The sequence below is a fragment of the Theropithecus gelada genome, chromosome 11, assembly GCF_003255815.1.
Source record: "Theropithecus gelada isolate Dixy chromosome 11, Tgel_1.0, whole genome shotgun sequence".
Lineage (NCBI taxonomy): Eukaryota > Metazoa > Chordata > Mammalia > Primates > Cercopithecidae > Theropithecus > Theropithecus gelada.
In genome coordinates this window covers 21,427,981-21,449,867 of record NC_037679.1, presented here as the reverse complement: position 1 = coordinate 21,449,867, position 21,887 = coordinate 21,427,981, and the positions used below count along the sequence as shown (strand labels likewise).

The 21,887-nt window shown below is 36.8% G+C and overlaps 1 protein-coding gene across 4 annotated transcripts in view; it reads right to left on the bottom strand.

Moving 5' to 3' along the window:
- USP15 (ubiquitin specific peptidase 15) overlaps positions 1 to 21,887 on the bottom strand; it is a 152,517-nt gene that overhangs the window by 93,544 nt on the left and 37,086 nt on the right. For 3 of the 4 annotated variants that reach the window (XM_025402256.1, XM_025402257.1, XM_025402258.1), the window contains exon 3: positions 10,688 to 10,818. In XM_025402256.1, coding sequence (XP_025258041.1) covers positions 10,688 to 10,818 — 131 coding nt within the window. Of the gene's footprint in view, positions 1 to 9,939; positions 10,158 to 10,687; positions 10,819 to 21,887 lie in introns of those variants that run through there. The other variant, XM_025402259.1, reaches the window with a different exon arrangement.

Here is a 21,887-nt window from a genome sequence, read left to right as displayed (position 1 = left end):
GTAGTTATATTTAAGTAGAGAAACAAGGAATCAAATATTCTTATCAGTCAGTAATTTCTGTACTGAGGCTCAATATCTGAGTAAAATCCTAAAATAAACTACATTAAAGTAGCTACTAATCACTGGTAGTTACTAAAACTAAGGTAAACTGCAGGCCTCATTTTTATGGAAGAAAAAGAAAAATGGAATGACCAACACAAAGCAGGATTAGAGATAAGTACGGTTAAATAACAACCATAAAATAAATCCCCATTATGATTTATATTGACGTATATACTTTCTAAATAGGCATAGTTTTCTAAAAATGAAAATAGATTTCCATAATACTATAGATATTTTCCTGGAAAGAACCTGGTGACTTAACTGTAAGAGTCATTGTGAAAACAAAATATCAAGAATATTTCAAAATCCACACTACCGGGATTCACAATTTTTCTTACCATTTTTTTCTTCTCTCCTACGTTTTACATTGCTAAAACCTTCATCATCACTACTCAGAATATTGCTACTATATTTATAAGATATTTATTTTACTAATTCCAAAAGTAGTGTATTAACAAGGTGTCATTTTTAAAAATATGAGTTTGTTGTTAAACTATTTGAAAAGTATATGTACTATTAAAGCCTGAAAATAACAGCACCATAAAAAGAAAAATAATAAGCACATTTACGACAATGTTATAATTGTCACATGTAGATTATTTGCTTTTATAAAGTCCTTCATGTTTGTTTACATAAAATCTCCTTCCTACCTTAATTAAAAATGTATGCATTGAAAATGATGGTCATGAAGACTAATAGGAAGAAACAAGCTTATAAAAAAAGTAAAGTTTTATTTACCTAATTATTATAACTATTAAAAAATATATTTGAAATAATATTGGAAGGGGGATATTCAGAAATGATAGTTATGTTTCAATATTATAGATGATAGTTATAATGTTTACTCTCAATGAATTATAACACTGTTATATTACCATAAATAAAAAGTGAGTACATGATGAAATCTGGCTCCTTGTCCAAAATTTAAGACTTATGGACAGGCAAACATATTTTCATTAATTTATAACCATAATGAAGGCAAAGTCTCTTCACTAAGTATTTGAGCTAAATATAAGTTTATAGAGGATTAAAATAAATAATTTCTATTTGTTCATTTTTTTGCTATGAATATTGAGGGCATTTTTTACAAGGCCATTAAACATACTAAATAAACCCAATATAGTCTACTCTTTGTATCTGTCTGTGTATGAAAAGTTTCATAGAAACTTTACTTTCATTCCAAGTGCCTTCCTCCCTGAAATGGGAAGAGAAATAAAAGTAATTTCTAAAAAAATCTAGTACTATATAAACAATTTCATAACACCAGGCCTCTAACAGACTGACTTACTCTTTTGTAGGAGCTAGCTTCATTCATTTTAAAAGTATTTGCTGAGTACCTACATTCGGTGCAGATAAACTAGACCTAGATCCTGGAGTCTGAGTGAGAACAGATAACAGTGAAGACAGAGAAGTAGATAAACACAACAAAACTATGAAATCATAGTTTTTAATGTATAAGAAACAAATCCTATATATGTGATATTCCATCCACAAATATTTCAGAATACTTTCTTCAGAAACAAAGACTCAAACATAACCACAATACCATCATCACACCTAAAAAATTAAAACTCATCAATTAATATCAAATATCCAGTCAAAAGTCAAATTTTTCCTTCTATCTCATTTTTAATATATTGTTTGAATCAGGATCCAAATACAGTCCATATACTGCAATAGACTAATTTGTTTCTTAAGTGTCTTTTAACCTAGAAGTTCTCCATCTTTCCTACTCTTGTAATTTTTAGTTTAGATCACTTCATAGATAGTGACATATACTCACTCTAAACAGGATGCAAATATCTAGTTGCTCCTTTTTTTGTGATGCTGGTGGACATTAAAGCCAATGCCTAGATCCAGTGATGGGCAGACTTATGAACTAAGTTTGGCTAAACTTAGGTTTAGATGGCTAAATGTACCCATCACCTATTTTTGTAAATATTGCTTTACTGGAACACAGCCACACCCATTCATTCATGTCTACGGCTACTTTCATACTCAATTATTAATTATCTAGGGCTGCTTTTATGTCTCAATTAGCAAAGTTTAGTCATTTCAAAAGAGACTAAAGGGTGCATAAAGCTAAAAATATTTACTATCTGGCCCTTTACAGAAAAACGTTAGTGACCTATTCCTCCTACATCTTCAGTCTCTAGACCTTCAGCCTAGATCCATTAACTCATTAAGTCTTCTTTAATTTTACCCAGTAATGTTTCACAATTTTCAATATAGAAAAACACAGTTCTTACTAGGTTTATTCCTAAGTATTCTGACCTGTAAATGTTATTTTAAAATTCAACTTTATTGAGAGACAACCTGTTGAAGGGGAGAAAATATTTATAAGCTATTCATCCAACAGAGGACTAATATCCAGAATACACAAGGACTCAACAACTCAACAGGTAAAAACCAATCCCATTTAAAAGTGGGCAAACGACATGAACAGACATTTCTCAAAAGACAAACAAATGGCCAACGGTGTATAAAAACAGGTTCAACATCACTAATCATCAGAGAAATGCAAATCAAAACCACAATGAGGTATCACCTTACCCAAGCCATAATGGCTATTATTAAAAAGACAAAAGACAACAGATGCTGGTGAAGATGTGGAGAAAAGGGAACACTTATACACTGTTAATGGGAATGTAAACTAGTACAGCCACTACAGAAAACAGCGTGGAGATTTCTCAAAAATCTAAAAATTGAATTACCATTCAATCCAGCAATCCTAGCACTGCATATCTAACCAAAGGAAAAGAAGTTAATATATTAAAGGGATACCTGCACTCACATGTTTATTGCAGCACTATCTACAATAGCAAGATATGGAACCAACCTAGGTGCTCATCAATGAATGAACAGATAAATACGGGGGGTGTGTGTGTGTGTGTACACATATATATACATATATATAAACAATGGAGTACTATTCAGCCATTACAAAGAATGAAATCATGTCTTTTGCAGCAACATGGATGAAGCTGGAGGCCATTATATTAAATGAAATAAGCCAGGGACAAAATGATAAATATTATATGCTCTTATTTGTATGTGGAAGCTAAAAAATTTGACCACATGAAGTAAAGAGTGGAAAGATAGGTAACAGACACTGGGAAGGATAAGGAAGGGAGCAGGGAAGGATGAAGGGAACTGGGTTAAAAGTACAAACATACAGTAAGATGGAATAAATTCAATGTTCGAAAGCAGAGCAGGCTGACTATACTTAACAAAAATGTATTGAACTCGGGTGAAGGATATCCTAAATACCCTGACTTGATCACTACTTACTATATATATGTAACAAATTTTCTCATGTACACCATAAATTTGTACAAATAAAACTAAACTTTATTTGTTGCCAATAAAAAATTGGTTTCCCTATACTGCCCTCATATCAGGCAACCTGTTAAATTTACCTATTAATTCTAATTGTTTACCAGTACATATTTTTGGAATTTTAAACCTATAGAATCATGCCTTCTAAAAACACTGACAGTCTTATGTTTTCTTTTTCAAGGTTCACTCTTTTAGTTCTTTTTACTGTATTACCATACTGGCTAAGATTTCTAACACAGTTATTCTTGATTTGGGAAGAACTTTTAATATTTTACCAATAAGTATAATATTTACCGGTGGTTCCTATTCCTAGTTTTCTGAGAGTTTTTTAAAAGATCATACACGGATGTTGAGCATCAAACGTTCTTTCTACATGTATTATTTTTCTTCTTTATTCTGCTAAAATTATGAGTGCTTTTCAAAGTTAAAATTGTATTCTTCGAAAAATATCTACCTTGGTCATTTTTGTCCTTTTTACATAATGCTGGATTTGTCTTGCTAACACTTGTTAGGACTTAAGCATCTATGTTCATGAGTGAGACCAGCCTGTAATTTTTCTTTCTCGTCCTTCAGGTTTTATGTCATGTTTATGCTAGCCTTATAAAATAAGTTGGGGAGTACTGCTTCTATTCTCAGAAAGAATCTGTATGGTACTGGTTTATGGTTTCCCTAAATATTTGGTAGAATACACTGGTAAAGCTTTCTTGGCCTGAAGCTTTCTTTGTGGGAAGGTTTTCAATGACTCAATTTCTTTAATCAAATAGGTGAATTCGAGTTTCCTATTTATTACTGTATTAAAGTTTTGTTTGTCTAGAAATTACTTCATCTAAATTTTCAAATTACATAAAACTGTTCAAAACATAGTATTTTTTTAAAAAGTCTTTAGACTCTGGCATGATGTTTCCTTTTTCATTCATAATATAGGTTATCTGTGCCTACCCTCTTTTTATTCTTAAACAGTCTTGCCAGGACTCATCTTTATTTTACTGGTCTAATTTCACTGTTCTCTGCAATGACTGAATTTTGCTCATTTAGTGTGGGTTTGTTTCTATTTTGTTAATGTCTGCTTTATAATGTTTCTTCTTAACTTCAATTTCCTTAACTTGTTGAGACAATAGATTTTCATTTTCTTTTCCAATATTTGCACTGAAGTTATCAAATTCCTTCTGAGAATGACTTCAGCCGTTCTTTCAAGTTGTATTTTCATTATCATTCAGTTTACAGTATGTCTAATTTTCATTCTTCTCTTTGTCTCAAGGATTACTTAAAGGTATATTTTTCCATTGCTAGGTAGTTGGGGGATAATCACGTTATCTCTTTGTTACTGATTCTAGCTTAATCCCACTAATGCCAGAAAATACAGTGAACAATTTCTATCATTTGAAGTTTACTGGAATTTTGATAACCCAGAATATGGTCAACTTTGCTTAAAATTTCCACTTAATAGTAATGTGTATTCTGCAACGACTAAGTACAATGAATATGTCAATTAGGTTATGGTGGTTAATCATGTTGTTCAAATCTTAATTACAAGCTTACACATGTAGCTGTTGGCAGCCTCTGTTCCTCATTATGTGAGTCTCTCTATACGGTAAGTTAAGGGTAAAGTTATGGCTTTGCCCAGAGTGAGTGATCCAAGGGGAGGGGATGAGGGGTATAGCACACGTATGTGCACTCCCAATAGAAGTATCGGTATCCATTAAGGACTAATCTCAAAAGTGACATACCACCACTTCTGCCATATGCTACTGACTGCACAGACCAATTGTAGTACAATGTGGGAAAGAATTACATAAGAGTATGGATTCTGGAGGTCACAATCACTGGGGAGCATCTTTGAGGCTGGGTACCACAGTCTACGCCCTGGCCCCTAATGATTCACACAGTTCCTTCCCCCAAAACACAAAATACACTTACCTCTTCCAAAGGCCCCAACTAGTCTCAATTCATTTTAGCAACTTGGAGTTCAGAAATTTGTCATCTATAATTGACAAATTATAATTTTCTATAAGCCTTTGAAGACATGTATTTTGAGACCCCTAGTGGATGCCTGAAACCACAAATAGCACACTAATCCCTATATTCACTATGTTTCTTCCTTTACAAACATACATACCTATGACAAAGTTTAATTTATTAATTATGCACAGTAAGAGACTAACAATAGCTAATAATAAAATAGAACAATTAGAACAATATACTATAACAAAGGTGATGTGTATGTGGTCTCTCAAAGTAGCTTATCATACTGTATTCATCCTTTTTCTTATAATGATATGAGATAATAAAATGTCTACGTGATGAGAAGCGGTGAAGTGAATGACGTACATTGTAACGTTGCATTATGCTACTAATGCCCTTCAACAAACTACTGTGACAGTAAATTGATAGCCAAGATGGCTACTAAGTGACAAATGGGAAGGTAGTGTATAGTGTCCATGTGGAGGACATGGAATGGGGCAGCATCATGTTACTTGGAATAGTGCACAATTTAAAACTCACAAATTGTTTATTTCCAGAATTTCCCACTTAATATTTTTGGACCATGGTTGCCTGCAGGTAACTGAAATCACGGAAAGCAAAACCATAGATAAGGGGGGACTACTGCAATGTCTCTTGATCTATAGGCCTGTGAACTAAGAGACAAGTTTTCTGTCCCCCATACACCCAAAATAAAACAATGAAGCACACAGAACGTAGCCTTTTAAATGTTCCTATTTTATAAGAGGGGAAATAGGAGGTACAAAGGAATCAATGGTCCATATCTATTATGAAATCTACCTGGACAAATACTAGAAATTCCTTGACTGGAACTCAGTTCTACCCTTGCCTGAAAATTATTCTAACATTTGGTTCTGTCCTCTGAGTCATCCTTTTTTCATGCATTAGCACATGCTTGAAGTTAAGTAAATTTTCAGCCTGATTCCCACTTATTGGGTCTGGGAGGTCAAAGGCCTCTTTCATTTAATACTGTCTCTGCAGTCCAAAATGGCAGTGGTTCTGTGAGGTAATTCAAAAACAATGTAGGTCTCCACCAGATCTTACCGGAGTTCCTTCCATTAGACAAAAGCCAAATCCACAAATATTCTCTAGGATAAGTCCTCTCTACTTTGGCTTTATGCTAAGAAAGCTAAGGTGTTGCCCATAAGCTTTTTGAAGCCCTCCTGTTCTTAGAAGCCACATATTGAGAAGACATCCTTAATATTATTAATTAATATTACTAATGACAGGACAACCTCTAAGTTAACCCTTAAATGCTTTATAGGGCCTTTTGTCTGAATAGTACTGTGAGGCATGACCTTTCATTTTTCTGAGGCAACTTACAGTCACACCCTTGGCTGCAAGATTAGATCATACTTTTTTTCCGAGAACTCTGAGTCTCAGAAACACTTCTTAGAATTAGCATCGTTTGCCATCTGGAGGGGCTATGAATCTTGAAAACTAGTAAATATTGGCTCTGTTTTATTGAACAATCCTTTCTTTAGTGTATTTCTCTTCTCTCACATCTGACTATAAGCATCACAAAAAGAAACTAGGCAGTATTTTTAACACTTTGGCAGACCTCTAATTTCGTTAAATACTACCTTTAACCTTTCAGTTTACTGCAGGCAACATGCTGCTAAACTTACTCTGCCACTGTGTAACAAAGACCACTTTCTATCCGTTTCCAATAAGACCTTCTTCACTTTAAAGTCTCACTGGCAGCTATCTCAAAGTCTAGTAATCTACTAACAGTTTGTTTAAGGCCCTTTAAGCTTTCATTGATACTCTTAAAGTTCTGACAACTTCTATTCACTGTCAGCTCCAAAGCCACACCACATTTCAAGTTTTCGTATCAGCACCTATTTACAGGTACCAAGATCAGTATCAGTTATCGATTGCTGCATAATAAATTACCCCAAAATTTACCAGCTTAACACAGCAAACATTATCTCACAATGTTTCTGAGGGTCAAGAATCTGGGAGCAGCTTAACTAGGTTGATTCGGTGTAGAGTTTCTCATGAGGTTGCTCTCAAGGTATGGCTGGTGTTTCAATCATCTGAAAGCTGAACTAGAACTAAAGGATCCACTTCCAAGGTCACTCACATGGTTGTTGCAGGCCTCCGTTCCTCTCTATTGGCCAGAGATCTCAGTTCCTCACCATGTGGGCCTCTCCATAGGCTGCCTGAGTGTCCTCGCCATATGCAGTTGAATTCCCCCGAGTGAGAAATGAGAAAGAGAGACAGCTAGAGTGCGTGTGCACCTAAGATGTAAGCCGCGGTGTTTTTTTATAACCTAATCTTGAAAGCGATGTATCATGAGTACTGCTATATGCTATTGGCCACAGAGACCACCCTCAGTACAACATGGAAGAGGAGTGCCCAAGAATATGGATATGAGGAGTTGGGGATCACTGGGGAACACAGTGGAGATTATTATCTTAACTTACATGCTAACACTATTGCGTAGTTTAATTTTACATGCATTTTCAACTCCATAAAAATTATTATCAATGTTTTCAACAGTCCATCTTAAGATTTATTCACAACATTTACATTTTGTCAGTCTACACTGTTTTCCTGCATCTCCAAGCTTACAACTGGAATAATTTTCCTTCCTTTCTTAAGATTATTTTGTAGTGCCTTTAGTACAAGTCTGCAGGTAACAAATTATATTAGTTTTTATTTGAAAATCGCTTTTTTCACCGTCATCCCTGAAGGATTATTTTCTTAGTCACAGAATTCTATATTGGCAGTTATTTTCTTTTAACATATTAAAGTCTATTGTTTTCTGGCTTCCATGGTTTCTCTTGAGAAATCATTACTTTGTCTTATCCTTATTTTGAAGATAATATGTCTTTTTCTCTGGCTATTATTAGAAATATCTTTTTGCCTTTGCCTTTGAACATTTGTACTGGGTACTGTTTTGTTTGTATTATTTCAGTTTGAGATTCATAGCATTTCTTTAATCTAAAGCATGACACCTTTCTCAGCTTGGGAAAATTCTCAGCTATTACCTCCGTATTAGTTCTACTCATTCTTTCTTTCCTCTCCAAGATTCCAACTACATGTATGCATGTTAAACTTATTTACTGCATTCCATTTATGCCTTAGCTTTTTTCTGTATTTTCTATTCTTTTGTCTCTCTAAGCTTTAGACTCTATATTTTCTACTGACAAATCATTTAGTTTACAAATTTTCTCTTCAGTTCTGTTTGGTCTAATAATTTTTTTCCTAAACATTAAATCCACAAAATTTTCATATTATTAGTTTTAGAATTCTATTTGCTTCTTCTTTAATAGTTTCGCCCTACTTCTCTTTTTTTTTTTTTTTGAGCATAATAAGCCCAGTATTCTAAAATCTAATAACTCAATTACCTTGGTTTCTTATGGGTCTGTTTCTATTGTCTGCCGTTTCTTTTGGATTTTGATTCCATTGTATTTTCTGCTTATATCCCTGCTTTCTTTTCGTCCACTCTTTGAGTGCTGACACTATAAATTACGCATTTTAGAGATCTTTGAGGTACAGGAAGATGTTTAACTTTGTTTCTGCATTATAGCTAAGGGAACCACCAATCCTAGATTCTTTAATGCAATCAGAGATGGGTAACATTCAAAGTTGGGCTTCAGACACTATAAGCTGGTCTATTTACTTCTTTGAGTTCCACCCGCATCAGTCATGTGGGGCACAGTGAAAATGCAAATGAAATTCCCAAATTTAAGTGTGATTAATTAAATTTTACTACAGATTTAATGTTGTAGGAAATTGCATCTGTAATAACAACTCCAGGCAATGTAATGTAGCATATGAACATTTGCAAACTATTTTACAGGTTGAACATATTTCATTTATTTTATTAAAAATAAGTACGTGGTCTCCTAAGAGATTTGTCAAATGTTTTTTCTTTCTACTTGTGTGAAATTTTTTATTATATTTTACTTTGTTACTACACAGAGGTTTCAAGAACTCTCAGTGAGGAATACTTCAAAGAGTAACGGCAATGAAGTTGGCAGTTGATCTGTTTACCATACTGAAGACTGCTAGTGTATAACGTCCTACATTCATAAGAAAAAAAAAAAAGTGTATTGTTAAGATTAAAGGAATACAGTTTAATACATTTAAAGATATTTTGGACACAATTTTTCCTTTATCCTAGGAATGAAATAATTCTAGACAGTTTTACAGCTAAATAGGCTATCCTTTGATCAAAACACTAAATTCTCCAGCAACTATAGATAAAGCAACTTGATCATTTTACAGCTCTATAAGGCTAGCATTCCTTCAAGAGAGAAATTCTAATTTAGAAATGGCTGAGTGAAACTAAGGAATAAAACTAAACAAAAATAAATAAAAGGTACACTCAAGATCTGTTCAGAAAATAAGATCCAAGGTTAGCTTCTAATATACCTAAAACCATAGATACACAAATACAAACTGTTAATATGGCAACTTTGTAGCACCAATTCCAAATAAATTCAAATATAGTTTGGTCTACTAGAGGTTTTTTTTACCTTTATGTTACCTAATCCAATTTTTAAATTATTTCTATGCAGTGGGGGACGGGGGGAGTGCAGGGGGCCCCAAACCAGATATAAAATTATGCCAAGAGATTTTGGTCCCTTCTCAGCCTCCCACCCCTCCCATAATAAATGATCGAACACATGTGTAAGGTTCGCTCATTTACCTTGAATATTTGGTATTCTACTATAGCAACACCCTTATTGTTTTTTAGTTCCCTAAAATAAAGAAAATTGGTTATTCTCAATGTTTCTAGACTATAATTTTAAAATATTAAAGGATATGAAAAAAATCTACATTTTCAAGTTTAAAAAATTTTTATGTTCCAAAAAACATTGCTTCAACTTTTAGTTTCTTCATTGTTTTCTAATTGTTTTATCAAAAACAATGCCGCACAGAAAACAGCGTCAAGTTGCCAAAGTCTGTATCCTGATATGACTTTCTAAAATAACTAGATCCTAAGTTTTTATCTTCATTTCCTATTTGTAAAATGGGGATATTACTACTTACCTTATAGAGTTTCTCTCTCTATATAGAGGATTAATCAATAATACGTACTTACAATAGTGGCTAGCATAAGTATACCCTCTTAACATGTTATTTGCCATTATTATAACACAGTGTATGGTAATTTTGCTGACTTTTTCTCTAAGATAAGTGATAAGACTTCACAATTCATTGAATTAATAATAAAACGTGAACTAATCAAGAAAAATAATATTTATAGTCAGTCATTATTAACATGTACCTTTCGTGCTATTGGCTCTTGACCTTCCATCAATGTGTACCAGCTGACAAGTTTATTCCAACCTTCAGTTGGCAACAGTATGTAATCCAATTCATCAATAAGATGTTCCTTAAGTGACTGGGCATCACCATCTGCAAAAAAAATAATAATAATAAACTCAATACATAAAAAGAAACAATAGTACCTAACTCTACATACTTTGGTTGGACACATTACAAATTAAACTCATGAAGGCTAATTTAAGTATTTAAAACAAGTTTTAAGCTCTAAAGCGATTCAGCTCCCTTACGTCAGGGGTGTCCAACTGTTGGGCTTCCCTGGGCCATATTGGAAGAACTGTAACACTAACAATAGCTGATGAGCTTAAAAAAAAAAAAAAAAAAAAAAAAAAAAACTCATAATGTTTTAAGGAAGTTTACAAAAATGTGTTTGGCTGCATTCAAAGCTATCCTGGGCCGCATGCAGCTCATGGGCTGCAGGTTGGTCAAGCTTGCCATACATATTTCAAAATAAACTACTGTTTTAAAACTTTCAGTTTGTACCATAAATCAAAAAGCAGTATTTAAGAACATAATTCTTTTATTAGGTTCTTTAAAAAATACTATGGAGTAACTGTTAAGTCAAGAAACTTGACAAAAGAGTGTTTCCCACATATTTTGAGTAGCAGAGATCCCTCACATGGTAACAATATTCATTCTAGCATCAGCCTTTGTAGGAAATTCAGAAGCAAATCAACAACCTTTTACAATGACGTCACGACACATGGGCTAGGAACCATGACAGAAATCACAAATGGACATCTTGTGAACCATTTCATTATTCCAGAAGGCCCACAATCTGGATTTCTCCCAAGATCTAAAATAGAGGTAATTCTTCAGATGTGGTTCTAATTCACAATCCACTTTCAAATTTCTAGTTAGACTAAAAAAAATTTAGTACAAGACAGGCCACAGATCTAGAAGAAATTTCTGGAACCATACCTACATCACAGTCCTAACCTGAGACTTGTTATCTGTTCATCTGAATTTTTAAAATGCAGAAAGAGGAACAGAAATATCTCATTGAGTTATAGATCCAACTTAACGGATATTTTTCTTGTCCTAAGTTAGTCTTAATTAACAGATATGGAAAGCAAAATTGTTCTTGGTAGCATTTCAATAATGAGAACACACTATATTCAGTAAGATATAACAATATAAATCAAGAAGCAGGAAAAAACCTGAGGGATTAAGAGAATGTTACTTACTTTGTGTTTTGCAACTACAGTCTACTTTGCATTTTCTAGACTTGTACATGAAAACAGTACCTGCTTTCTGTTACTATAGACAAATTTGCAGTTTCTAGAGTCTTACATAAAAATAGTATGTCCACTTTTTTGTTTGGCTTCGTTCATGCCATGTAATTATTTTGAGATATATCCATGTTTTTATATATCTTAATTTCTTTTAATTGCTGAGTGGGAATTCATTGTATGGATATGCTACATTTTGTTTATCCATTCAAGTGCTGATGGGCATTTGAGTTGTTCACAACTTTTTCTATTACAAATAACACTGTGTGACCATTTGTATACAATTGGTCATATGGATAAAATGACTATATATGTGAAGATCTATTTCCGGATTCTCTAATCTGGTCAATTGATGTATTTGTCTTTATGTCAATATCAACTATATTTATTATTATAGTTTTAAAATAAGGATTGAAATCAAATAGTGTTAACCTGTATGATTTTATTTGAGAATTCAAAATTGTTTCAGCCATTCTGTCATTTGAATTTCCACATGAAGTTTTGGATCAGCTTATCCATTTCTATGAAAAAGCCTACTGGACAACTCAATATCCACATGCAAAAGAATGAAGTTACAACACTACCGTACACCATATACAAAATTAACTTAAAGTAGACCAATGGTGTAAATGTAACAGCCAAAACTATAAAACTCTTAGAATAAAATGTAAGTATAAATGTTACATAAATCTTTGCAAACTTGGTTTCAGCAATGCTTTCTGACACCAAAAGCACAAGCAACAAAGGGAAAAAAAGGCAAATTGGACTTAAAATTAAAAAACTTATGTGCTTCAAAGGTCACCATCAAGAAAATAAAAAGGCCACAGAATAAGAAACAATTTTTGCAAATCATACATTTGATAAGGGTCTAGCATCCTAAATAAATAACAAACTCTGAAAATACAACAATAAAAAGACAAACAACTCTACTAAAAATGGGCACAGGATCTGAATAGATATTTCACTAAAAAAGATATATAACAAGCACAAAACAAAGAACTTATCGTCATTAATCACCAGGGAAATGCAAGTCAAAAATCACAATGAGATACCACTTCACACCTACTTGGACGGCTATAATAAAAAGGACAGACAAGAACAAGTATTGGCAATAATGTGGAGCAACAAATTCTCACACACTACCAGCAACAATGTAAAATGATGCAACGACCTTGGAAAAACAGTCTAATAGTTCCTAAAATAGTAAAACAATGAAGTTTAAAAAGACCCAACAATTTCATGTCTAGGTATCTACCTATTAGAAAGGAAAACACACCTACCCAAAAACTTTTACAAGAATGTTTGTAGCAACAATACTCACAAGAGCCAAAAAGTGAAAACAACTCAAATGTCCAAAGCTGTGCTACCATTCAGTAGATATCATTCATCTACAAAAAGAAATTAAGTACTGATTCATGCAACAACATGGATAAAACATGAAAACATTCTGCTGTCCTAAGTAAAAGAAGATAAACATAAAAGAACATGTATTGGGCTGGGCGCAGGGGCTAACACCTGTAATCCCAGTACTTTCGGGGACCAAGGCGGGTGGATCACCTAAGGTCAGGAGTTCGACACCAGCCTGGCCAACATGGTGAGACCCTGTTTCTACTAAAAATACAAAGATCAGCCAGGTGTGGTGGCACGCACCTGTAATCCTAGCTACTTGGGAGGCTGAGGTAGGAGAATCGCTAGAACCTGGGACGTGGGGGTTGCAGTGAGCTGAGATTGCACCACTGCATTCTAGTTTGGGCAACAGAGTGAGACTCTATCTCAAAAAATAAAAAAAAAAAAAAAGCAAAAAACCCACACATATTGTATGATTCCACTTACATGAGATGTCCAGAATAAGCAAATCCACAAAGACAAAGGAGATTAGTAGTTGTCTAGAGCTGGGGGTGGCAGCAGAGAAGGGATAGGGTGTGATTCCTAATGGGTACAAGGAATGTTTTACAAAATTCAATTAGGTCAAGTTGATTAACAGTGTTGTTCAATTCTTTGGGCTTCGTGAATGTAGATGTCCAATTTCCCTTCCCAGTTTTAGGAAGTTTCAGTCATTATTTCATTCTTTTTTTTTTTTTTCTTCTTCAAGACAGGGTCTTACTCTGTCACCCATGCTGGAGTGCAGTGGTGTGATCTCAGCTCACTACAACTTCCGTCTCCCAGGCTGAAGCAATCCTCTCACCTCAGCCTCCCCAGTACTAGGACTACAGGTGTATGCCACCACCCACAGATTATTTTATTTTATTTTTTGAGATGGAGTCTTGCTCTGTCGCCAGGCTGGAATGCAGTGGCACGATCTCAGCTCACTGAACCTCTGCCTCCCAGGTTCAAGTGATTCTCCTGCCTCAGTCTCCTGAGTAGCTGGGACTACAAGTGCATGCCACCACACCCAGCTAATTTTTTTGTATTTTTAGTAGAGATGGGGTTTCACCATGTTGGACAGGATGGTCTCGATCTCTTGACCTTGTGATCCTCTTGCCTTGGCCTCCCGAAGTGCTGGGATTGCAGGCGTGAGTCACCACAACTGGCTGGATTTTTTTGTATTTCTTCTAGAGACAGGGTTTCACCATGTTGCCCAAGCTGATCTGGAACTCCTGTGTTCATGTGATCCGTCCACCTTGGCCTCCCACAGTGCTGGGATTACAGGTGTGAGCCACTATGCCTGGCCTGTCAGTATGTCTTTAAATATGCTTTCTGCCCCTCTCACTTTCCTCCTTCTGGAACTTCCATACACACAAATTGGTTCATTTGATGGTGTTCCATAAGTCACTTGGACTTCCTTTACTGTTTTTTATTATTTTTATTCCTTTGATTGGATAATTTCAAATAATCTGTCTACAAGTTTGCCAATTCTACTTGATCAAGTCTGCTGTTGAAGACCTCTAGTGAATTTTTCAGTTATTGTATTCCAAAATTTGTTCGGTTCTTCATAATTTTTAGCTCCTTGTTGATATTTTGTGAATTTTTATTTTTCTGGTTTTGTTAAGTTGTCTATGTTTTCTTGTAACTCAGTGAGCTTTGTAAGACAATTATTTTGAATTCTCTGTCAGGCAATTCATCTCTATTTCTTTAGGGTCAGTTTCTGGAGATTTTGTCTCTTTGTGTCTTGTGTCTCTGATTGAGTGCTCCTAGCTTTGCACAGGTGTTTGTGCAACTGAAGAAACAGCCACCTCTCCCAGTCTTTATGAACTGGCTTTGAAAGGCAAATAGCTTCACTTCCACCCATCAGCTGGCTAGAGATTCTGAGAACATCTCAAACTTTTTTTTGTGGGTATGTCTTTTCTGTACTTGTGCATGCAGATTTCTAATTAGAAGGATTTATTGACTTTTTTCTTTTTTTTTCAGGAGCCCATAACCTCTTCCTCCTTCTGGTATCTTACTACATCATACCACAGACCAGAACATTAGAGGTACATCCCGCTTGTCTCCCTTTTCCTTGTAAAGAAACCTTGAGTTCTCTGCCTTCTCAAATCTTGTAGAGCTGTGCTGAGTGCAGCAAGCCACTTGTCCCTTTTCTTTTGTTCCTATCTGCCCCCACCAAACTCTGCCAGTTCCATTAGCACACTGGCTAAGGTAAGACAGCAATCAGGCCTTCAAGCAGTACCCTGAAAGACTGGAACACTGGAGGTACACTCCACTCCTTTTCTTCTTCCCTAGGAGACAAGTCTCAGGTTCTATGCCTCCTCCCAATATTACAGGGTTGTGGCAGCTGCAGCAAGCCACCTATCCCTTTTCTTTTGTTCTTAATTTCCCCCAGTTATTTGAACTATGTCAGCTCTCTGGTACAATGAGGCATGATAGAAACTGGCCCCTCAGGCAGCACACTGAAAGGCATGGGCAGTGTAGGATGCCTCCACTCCTCTCCTTCCTTCCTGGGAGAGAAGCCTCAGGTTCTTAGCCTTCTCTCAATTTCTGAGAGCCTTCCAGCGGCAGCAACCACCTACCCCTTTTCCTCTGTTAACTGCCCCCAGGCATCAGAACTATGCTGGTTCCATCAGCACTCTGTGTAAGGTGATAAAAATGTTTTTAAAAAACTGGCCTGTTGGGTAGTACACTGAAGGGCTGGAAAATTAAACACAAGATCTCTCTCTTTCGCCCGAAGGGAGAGGTCCTGATCTGAGACAATCTCTCTTGAGACTAAGCTAAGTCTCCTTGGAGGAGGGGCTGATGGGGGCAAAATAAAATTGTTCTTACCCATTTCAATATTGTTGTTCTCAGTTTTGTGCTCATCTGGAATACTGCAAATTCTTAACTGGATCTTGGGTTTCTCATAAAGATAGTTTGGACCACTGTTACTTCAGTGTTTCTGTTGGGGGTTGGGGGCTGGGACTTTCTATCCTATCATCCTGCTGACATCACTCTTCTTCACATATTTTCAAGTTATGCCATTAGGTAGGTATATATTTAGGATTACTATATTCTCTTGATGAACTATCCCATCCCATTAGTCATTATAAAGTGACCTATCCCTAATAATTTTCTTTATTCTGAAACTTAATGTCTCCAACTTTTTAAAAGGTGTTAGCAAGTGTATTAGTTTTCCACTGTTGCATAATGAATTACCATAGCGGCTTAAACATCACCGCTATTAGTTCACAGTTCTGTGGGTCAGTAGTTCAGGAGGGCCCAAATGGATTTGTGCTTAGGGTTCTACAAGGCTGAAGTCAAGATATCACCCCTACTGGGCTCTTATCTGAAGGTCTGAGGGAGAATCTGCTTCCAAGCCCATTCAGGTTGTTGGCAGAATTCAGTTACCCATGGTTGTGAGTCTGAGGTTCCCGTTTCCTAGCTGGCTGTCAACCTGAGGCCTCTCTCTGTTCCTAGATGCTGCCTGCCTTGCATCTCACACAATTCCTTCCAACTTCAAACCAGCAATGACATGTTGGCTCTCTTTCATGCATCTCTGAATTCTTTTGCCACCAGCCAGAGAGACTCTCTGCTTTTAAAGGGTATGTGTGATTAGATTACGTTCACCAGGAGAGTCTCCTTTTGCCACATAACATAATCATAGGAGTGATGTCTTCATCCTATTTACAAGTTTCACCTACACTCAAAGAAGAGAGTATTACATAAGAGTGAGGATCACTGGGGATTAGTCTTGCTTACCACAGCCTGGTGTTATCTTTTTCCATATCTTTCCTGTAATCTATCTGTGTCCTTACATTTAAAGTGAGTTTCTTGTAGGCAGTTGATAGCTGGTTCTTAACTTTTTAATCTAATCTCACCACCACTACCTTTAGTTGAGGTGTTTACATTTAATGTGATTATTCATAGAGCTGGGTTTCAATCTAGCAACTTTTAATTTTGTATTTGTCTCATCTGTTCTTTATTAATTTTTTCCATGTCTTGTGGGGGAGATTTGTTTTTAAGATCGACACTGCTTGTCATTATTGATCATATTTTCCTGCTTCTTCACATGCCAGGTAATATTTGGTCAGATCCAAGCCATTATAAATTTTACACTTTTGTATGCTAGATATTTTTGTATTCTTATAAATACTCAAGTTTTATTCTGAAATGCAGTTAATTGGAAATAGTTTGATGCTTTCAGGCTAGCAGAGCAGGAAAATTAATTTCACCCTATTATATAAGTACAACTGTTCTCAGAAGTCTATTCCGTAAATTATGTGGTTTTCCACTCTGGCTGCTGAGAACACAAATGATTCCCAATCCTATATTAGCCTCGATGATTGTTCCTTCTTTTCAGTGGTACCTCGTCTGGCCTTGAAAAGTTTTCTCACATGCAAAGTGCTGATTAATAGTTGAAGACTTAAGAGTAACCCTATGGAGGGTCTAGGTCTCTCTCTCTGAGCTACTCACTACTTTCTGGTATTTTCCTGGATTCTTGTAGGCTTGGTTTTCCCAGACTGCAAACTCTGTTTCCTCAACTAAGGGAGATCGCAAGGGTCTGCATGGGTTTCATCTTCCCATGTTGTGTCTTGGAAACTCTTTGAATGCAGTAAACAGAAGGCAGTCGGAGGGCTTATCTATTTTGTTTCCCATCTCTCAAGGATCACTGTTTTCCCTTGCCTGATATCCAGTGTTTTGAGAACCACTGTCAGAAATGGAAGTTCTGATACTTATGGTTTGTCCCCTTTACCCATAGTAAGAGATATATAGAAGTGGACTGGCAAGTAGTGAGCGTTGTAGAAAGCTAATGTAAAAATTTAAGAATGCAAGCATATATGATTATTCTTCAAATTTTAAAAAATGTCACATGTCCTCTGGGAAAAACAATATGTGACACAGCATTTCTCAAAATAATCAGTCTTTAATTATTATTTAATAACAGTCTTATTACTTAATAACAATCATTAAATAATGATTACTTAATAATGAAATCTTTAAATGAAGAAATCACATTCTTCATTTAAGAGTTTAAACAACACGGGGGGGCGGAGCAAGATGGCCGAATAGGAACAGCTCCAGTCTCCAACTCCCAGCGCGAGCGACCGGTGATTTCTGCATTTTCAACTGAGGTACTGGGTTCATCTCACTGGGGAGTGCCGGACGATCGGTGCTGGTCAGCTGCTGCAGCCCGACCAGTGAGAGCTGAAGCAGGGCGAGGCATCGCCTCACCTGGGAAGCACAAGGGGGAAGGGAATCCCTTTTCCTAGCCAGGGGAACTGAGACACACAACACCTGGAAAATCGGGTAACTCCCACCCCAATACTGCGCTTTAAGCAAACAGGCACACCAGGAGATCATATCCCACACCTGGCCGGGAGGGTCCCACACCCACAGAGCCTCCCTCATTGCTAGCACAGCAGTCTGTGATCTACCTGCAAGGCAGCAGCGAGGCTGGGGGAGGGGCGCCCGCCATTGCTGAGGCTTAAGTAGGTAAACAAAGCTGCTGGGAAGCTCCAACTGGGTGGAGCTCACAGCAGCTCAAGGAAACCTGCCTGTCTCTGTAGACTCCACCTCTGGGGACAGGGCACAGCTACACAACAACAACAACAACAACAACGCAGCAGCAGAAACCTCTGCAGACGCAAACGACTCTGTCTGACAGCTTTGAAGAGAGCAGTGGATCTCCCAACACGGAGGTTGAGATCTCAGAAGGGACAGACTGCCTGCTCAAGTGGGTCCCTGACCCCTGAGTAGCCTAACTGGGAGACATCCCCCACTAGGGGCAGTCTGACACCCCACACCTCACAGGGTGGAGTACACCCCTGAGAGGAAGCTTCCAAAGCAAGAATCAGACAGGTACACTCGCTGTTCAGAAATATTCTATCTTCTGCAGCCTCTGCTGCTGATACCCAGGCAAACAGGGTCTGGAGTGGACCTCAAGCAATCTCCAACAGACCTACAGCTGAGGGTCCTGACTGTTAGAAGGAAAACTATCAAACAGGAAGGACACCTACACCAAAACCCCATCAGTACATCACCATCATCAAAGACCAGAGGCAGATAAAACCACAAAGATGGGGAAAAAGCAGGGCAGAAAAGCTAGAAATTCAAAAAATAAGAGCACATCTCCCCCGGCAAAGGAGCGCAGCTCATCGCCAGCAACGGATCAAAGCTGGACGGAGAATGACTTTGACGAGATGAGAGAAGAAGGCTTCAGTCCATCAAATTTCTCAGAGCTAAAGGAGGAATTATGTACCCAGCGCAAAGAAACTAAAAATCTTGAAAAAAAAGTGGAAGAATTGATGGCTAGAGTAATTAATGCAGAGAAGGTCATAAACGAAATGAAAGAGATGAAAACCATGACACGAGAAATACGTGTCAAATGCACAAGCTTCAGTAACCGACTCGATCAACTGGAAGAAAGAGTATCAGCGATTGAGGATCAAATGAATGAAATGAAGCGAGAAGAGAAACCAAAAGAAAAAAGAAGAAAAAGAAATGAACAAAGCCTGCAAGAAGTATGGGATTATGTAAAAAGACCAAATCTACGTCTGATTGGGGTGCCTGAAATGATTGGGGTGCCTGAAAGTGAGGGGGAAAATGGAACCAAGTTGGAAAACACTCTTCAGGATATCATCCAGGAGAACTTCCCCAACCTAGTAGGGCAGGCCAACATTCAAATCCAGGAAATACAGAGAACGCCACAAAGATACTCCTCGAGAAGAGCAACTCCAAGACACATAATTGCCAGATTCACCAAAGTTGAAATGAAGGAAAAAATCTTAAGGGCAGCCAGAGAGAAAGGTCGGGTTACCCACAAAGGGAAGCCCATCAGACTCACAGCAGATCTCTCGGCAGAAACTCTACAAGCCAGAAGAGAGTGGGGGCCAATATTCAACATTCTTAAAGAAAAGAATTTTCAACCCAGAATTTCATATCCAGCCAAACTAAGTTTCATAAGTGAAGGAGAAATAAAATGCTTTACAGATAAGCAAATGCTTAGAGATTTTGTCACCACTAGGCCTGCCTTACAAGAGACCCTGAAGGAAGCACTCAACATGGAAAGGAACAACCGGTACCAGCCATTGCAAAAACATGCCAAAATGTAAAGACCATCGAAGCTAGGAAGAAACTGCATCAACTAACGAGCAAAATAACCAGTTAATATCATAATGGCAGGATCAAGTTCACACATAACAATCTTAACCTTGAATGTAAATGGACTAAATGCTCCAATGAAAAGACACAGACTGGCAAACTGGATAAAGAGTCAAGACCCATCAGTCTGCTGTATTCAGGAGACCCATCTCACACGCAGAGACATACATAGGCTCAAAATAAAGGGATGGAGGAAGATTTACCAAGCAAATGGAGAACAAAAAAAAGCAGGGGTTGCAATACTAGTCTCTGATAAAACAGACTTTAAACCATCAAAGATCAAAAGAGACAAAGAAGGCCATTACATAATGGTAAAGGGATCAATTCAACAGGAAGAGCTAACTATCCTAAATATATATGCACCCAATACAGGAGCACCCAGATTCATAAAGCAAGTCCTTAGAGACTTACAAAGAGACTTAGACTCCCATACAATAATAATGGGAGACTTCAACACTCCACTGTCAACATTAGACAGATCAATGAGACAGAAAGTTAACAAGGATATCCAGGAATTGAACTCATCTCTGCAGCAAGCAGACCTAATAGACATCTATAGAACTCTCCACCCCAAATCAACAGAATATACATTCTTCTCAGCACCACATCGTACTTACTCCAAAATTGACCACATAATTGGAAGTAAAGCACTCCTCAGTAAATGTACAAGAACAGAAATTATAACAAACTGTCTCTCAGACCACAGTGCAATCAAACTAGAACTCAGGACTAAGAAACTCAATCAAAACCGCTCAACTACATGGAAACTGAACAACCTGCTCCTGAATGACTACTGGGTACATAACGAAATGAAGGCAGAAATAAAGATGTTCTTTGAAACCAATAAGAACAAAGATACAACATACCAGAATCTCTGGGACACATTTAAAGCAGTGTGTAGAGGGAAATTTATAGCACTAAATGCCCACAAGAGAAAGCAGGAAAGATCTAAAATTGACACTCTAACATCGCAATTAAAAGAATTAGAGAAGCAAGAGCAAACACATTCGAAAGCTAGCAGAAGGCAAGAAATAACTAAGATCAGAACAGAATTGAAGGAGATAGAGACACAAAAAACCCTCCAAAAAATCAATGAATCCAGGAGTTGGTTTTTTGAAAAGATCAACAAAATTGACAGACCACTAGCAAGACTAATAAAGAAGAAAAGAGAGAAGAATCAAATCGACGCAATTAAAAATGAAAAAGGGGATATCACCACCGACCCCACAGAAATACAAACTACCATCAGAGAATACTATAAACACCTCTACGCAAATAAACTGGAAAATCTAGAAGAAATGGATAATTTCCTGGACACTTACACTCTTCCAAGACTAAACCAGGAAGAAGTTGAATCCCTGAATAGACCAATAGCAGGCTCTGAAATTGAGGTAATAA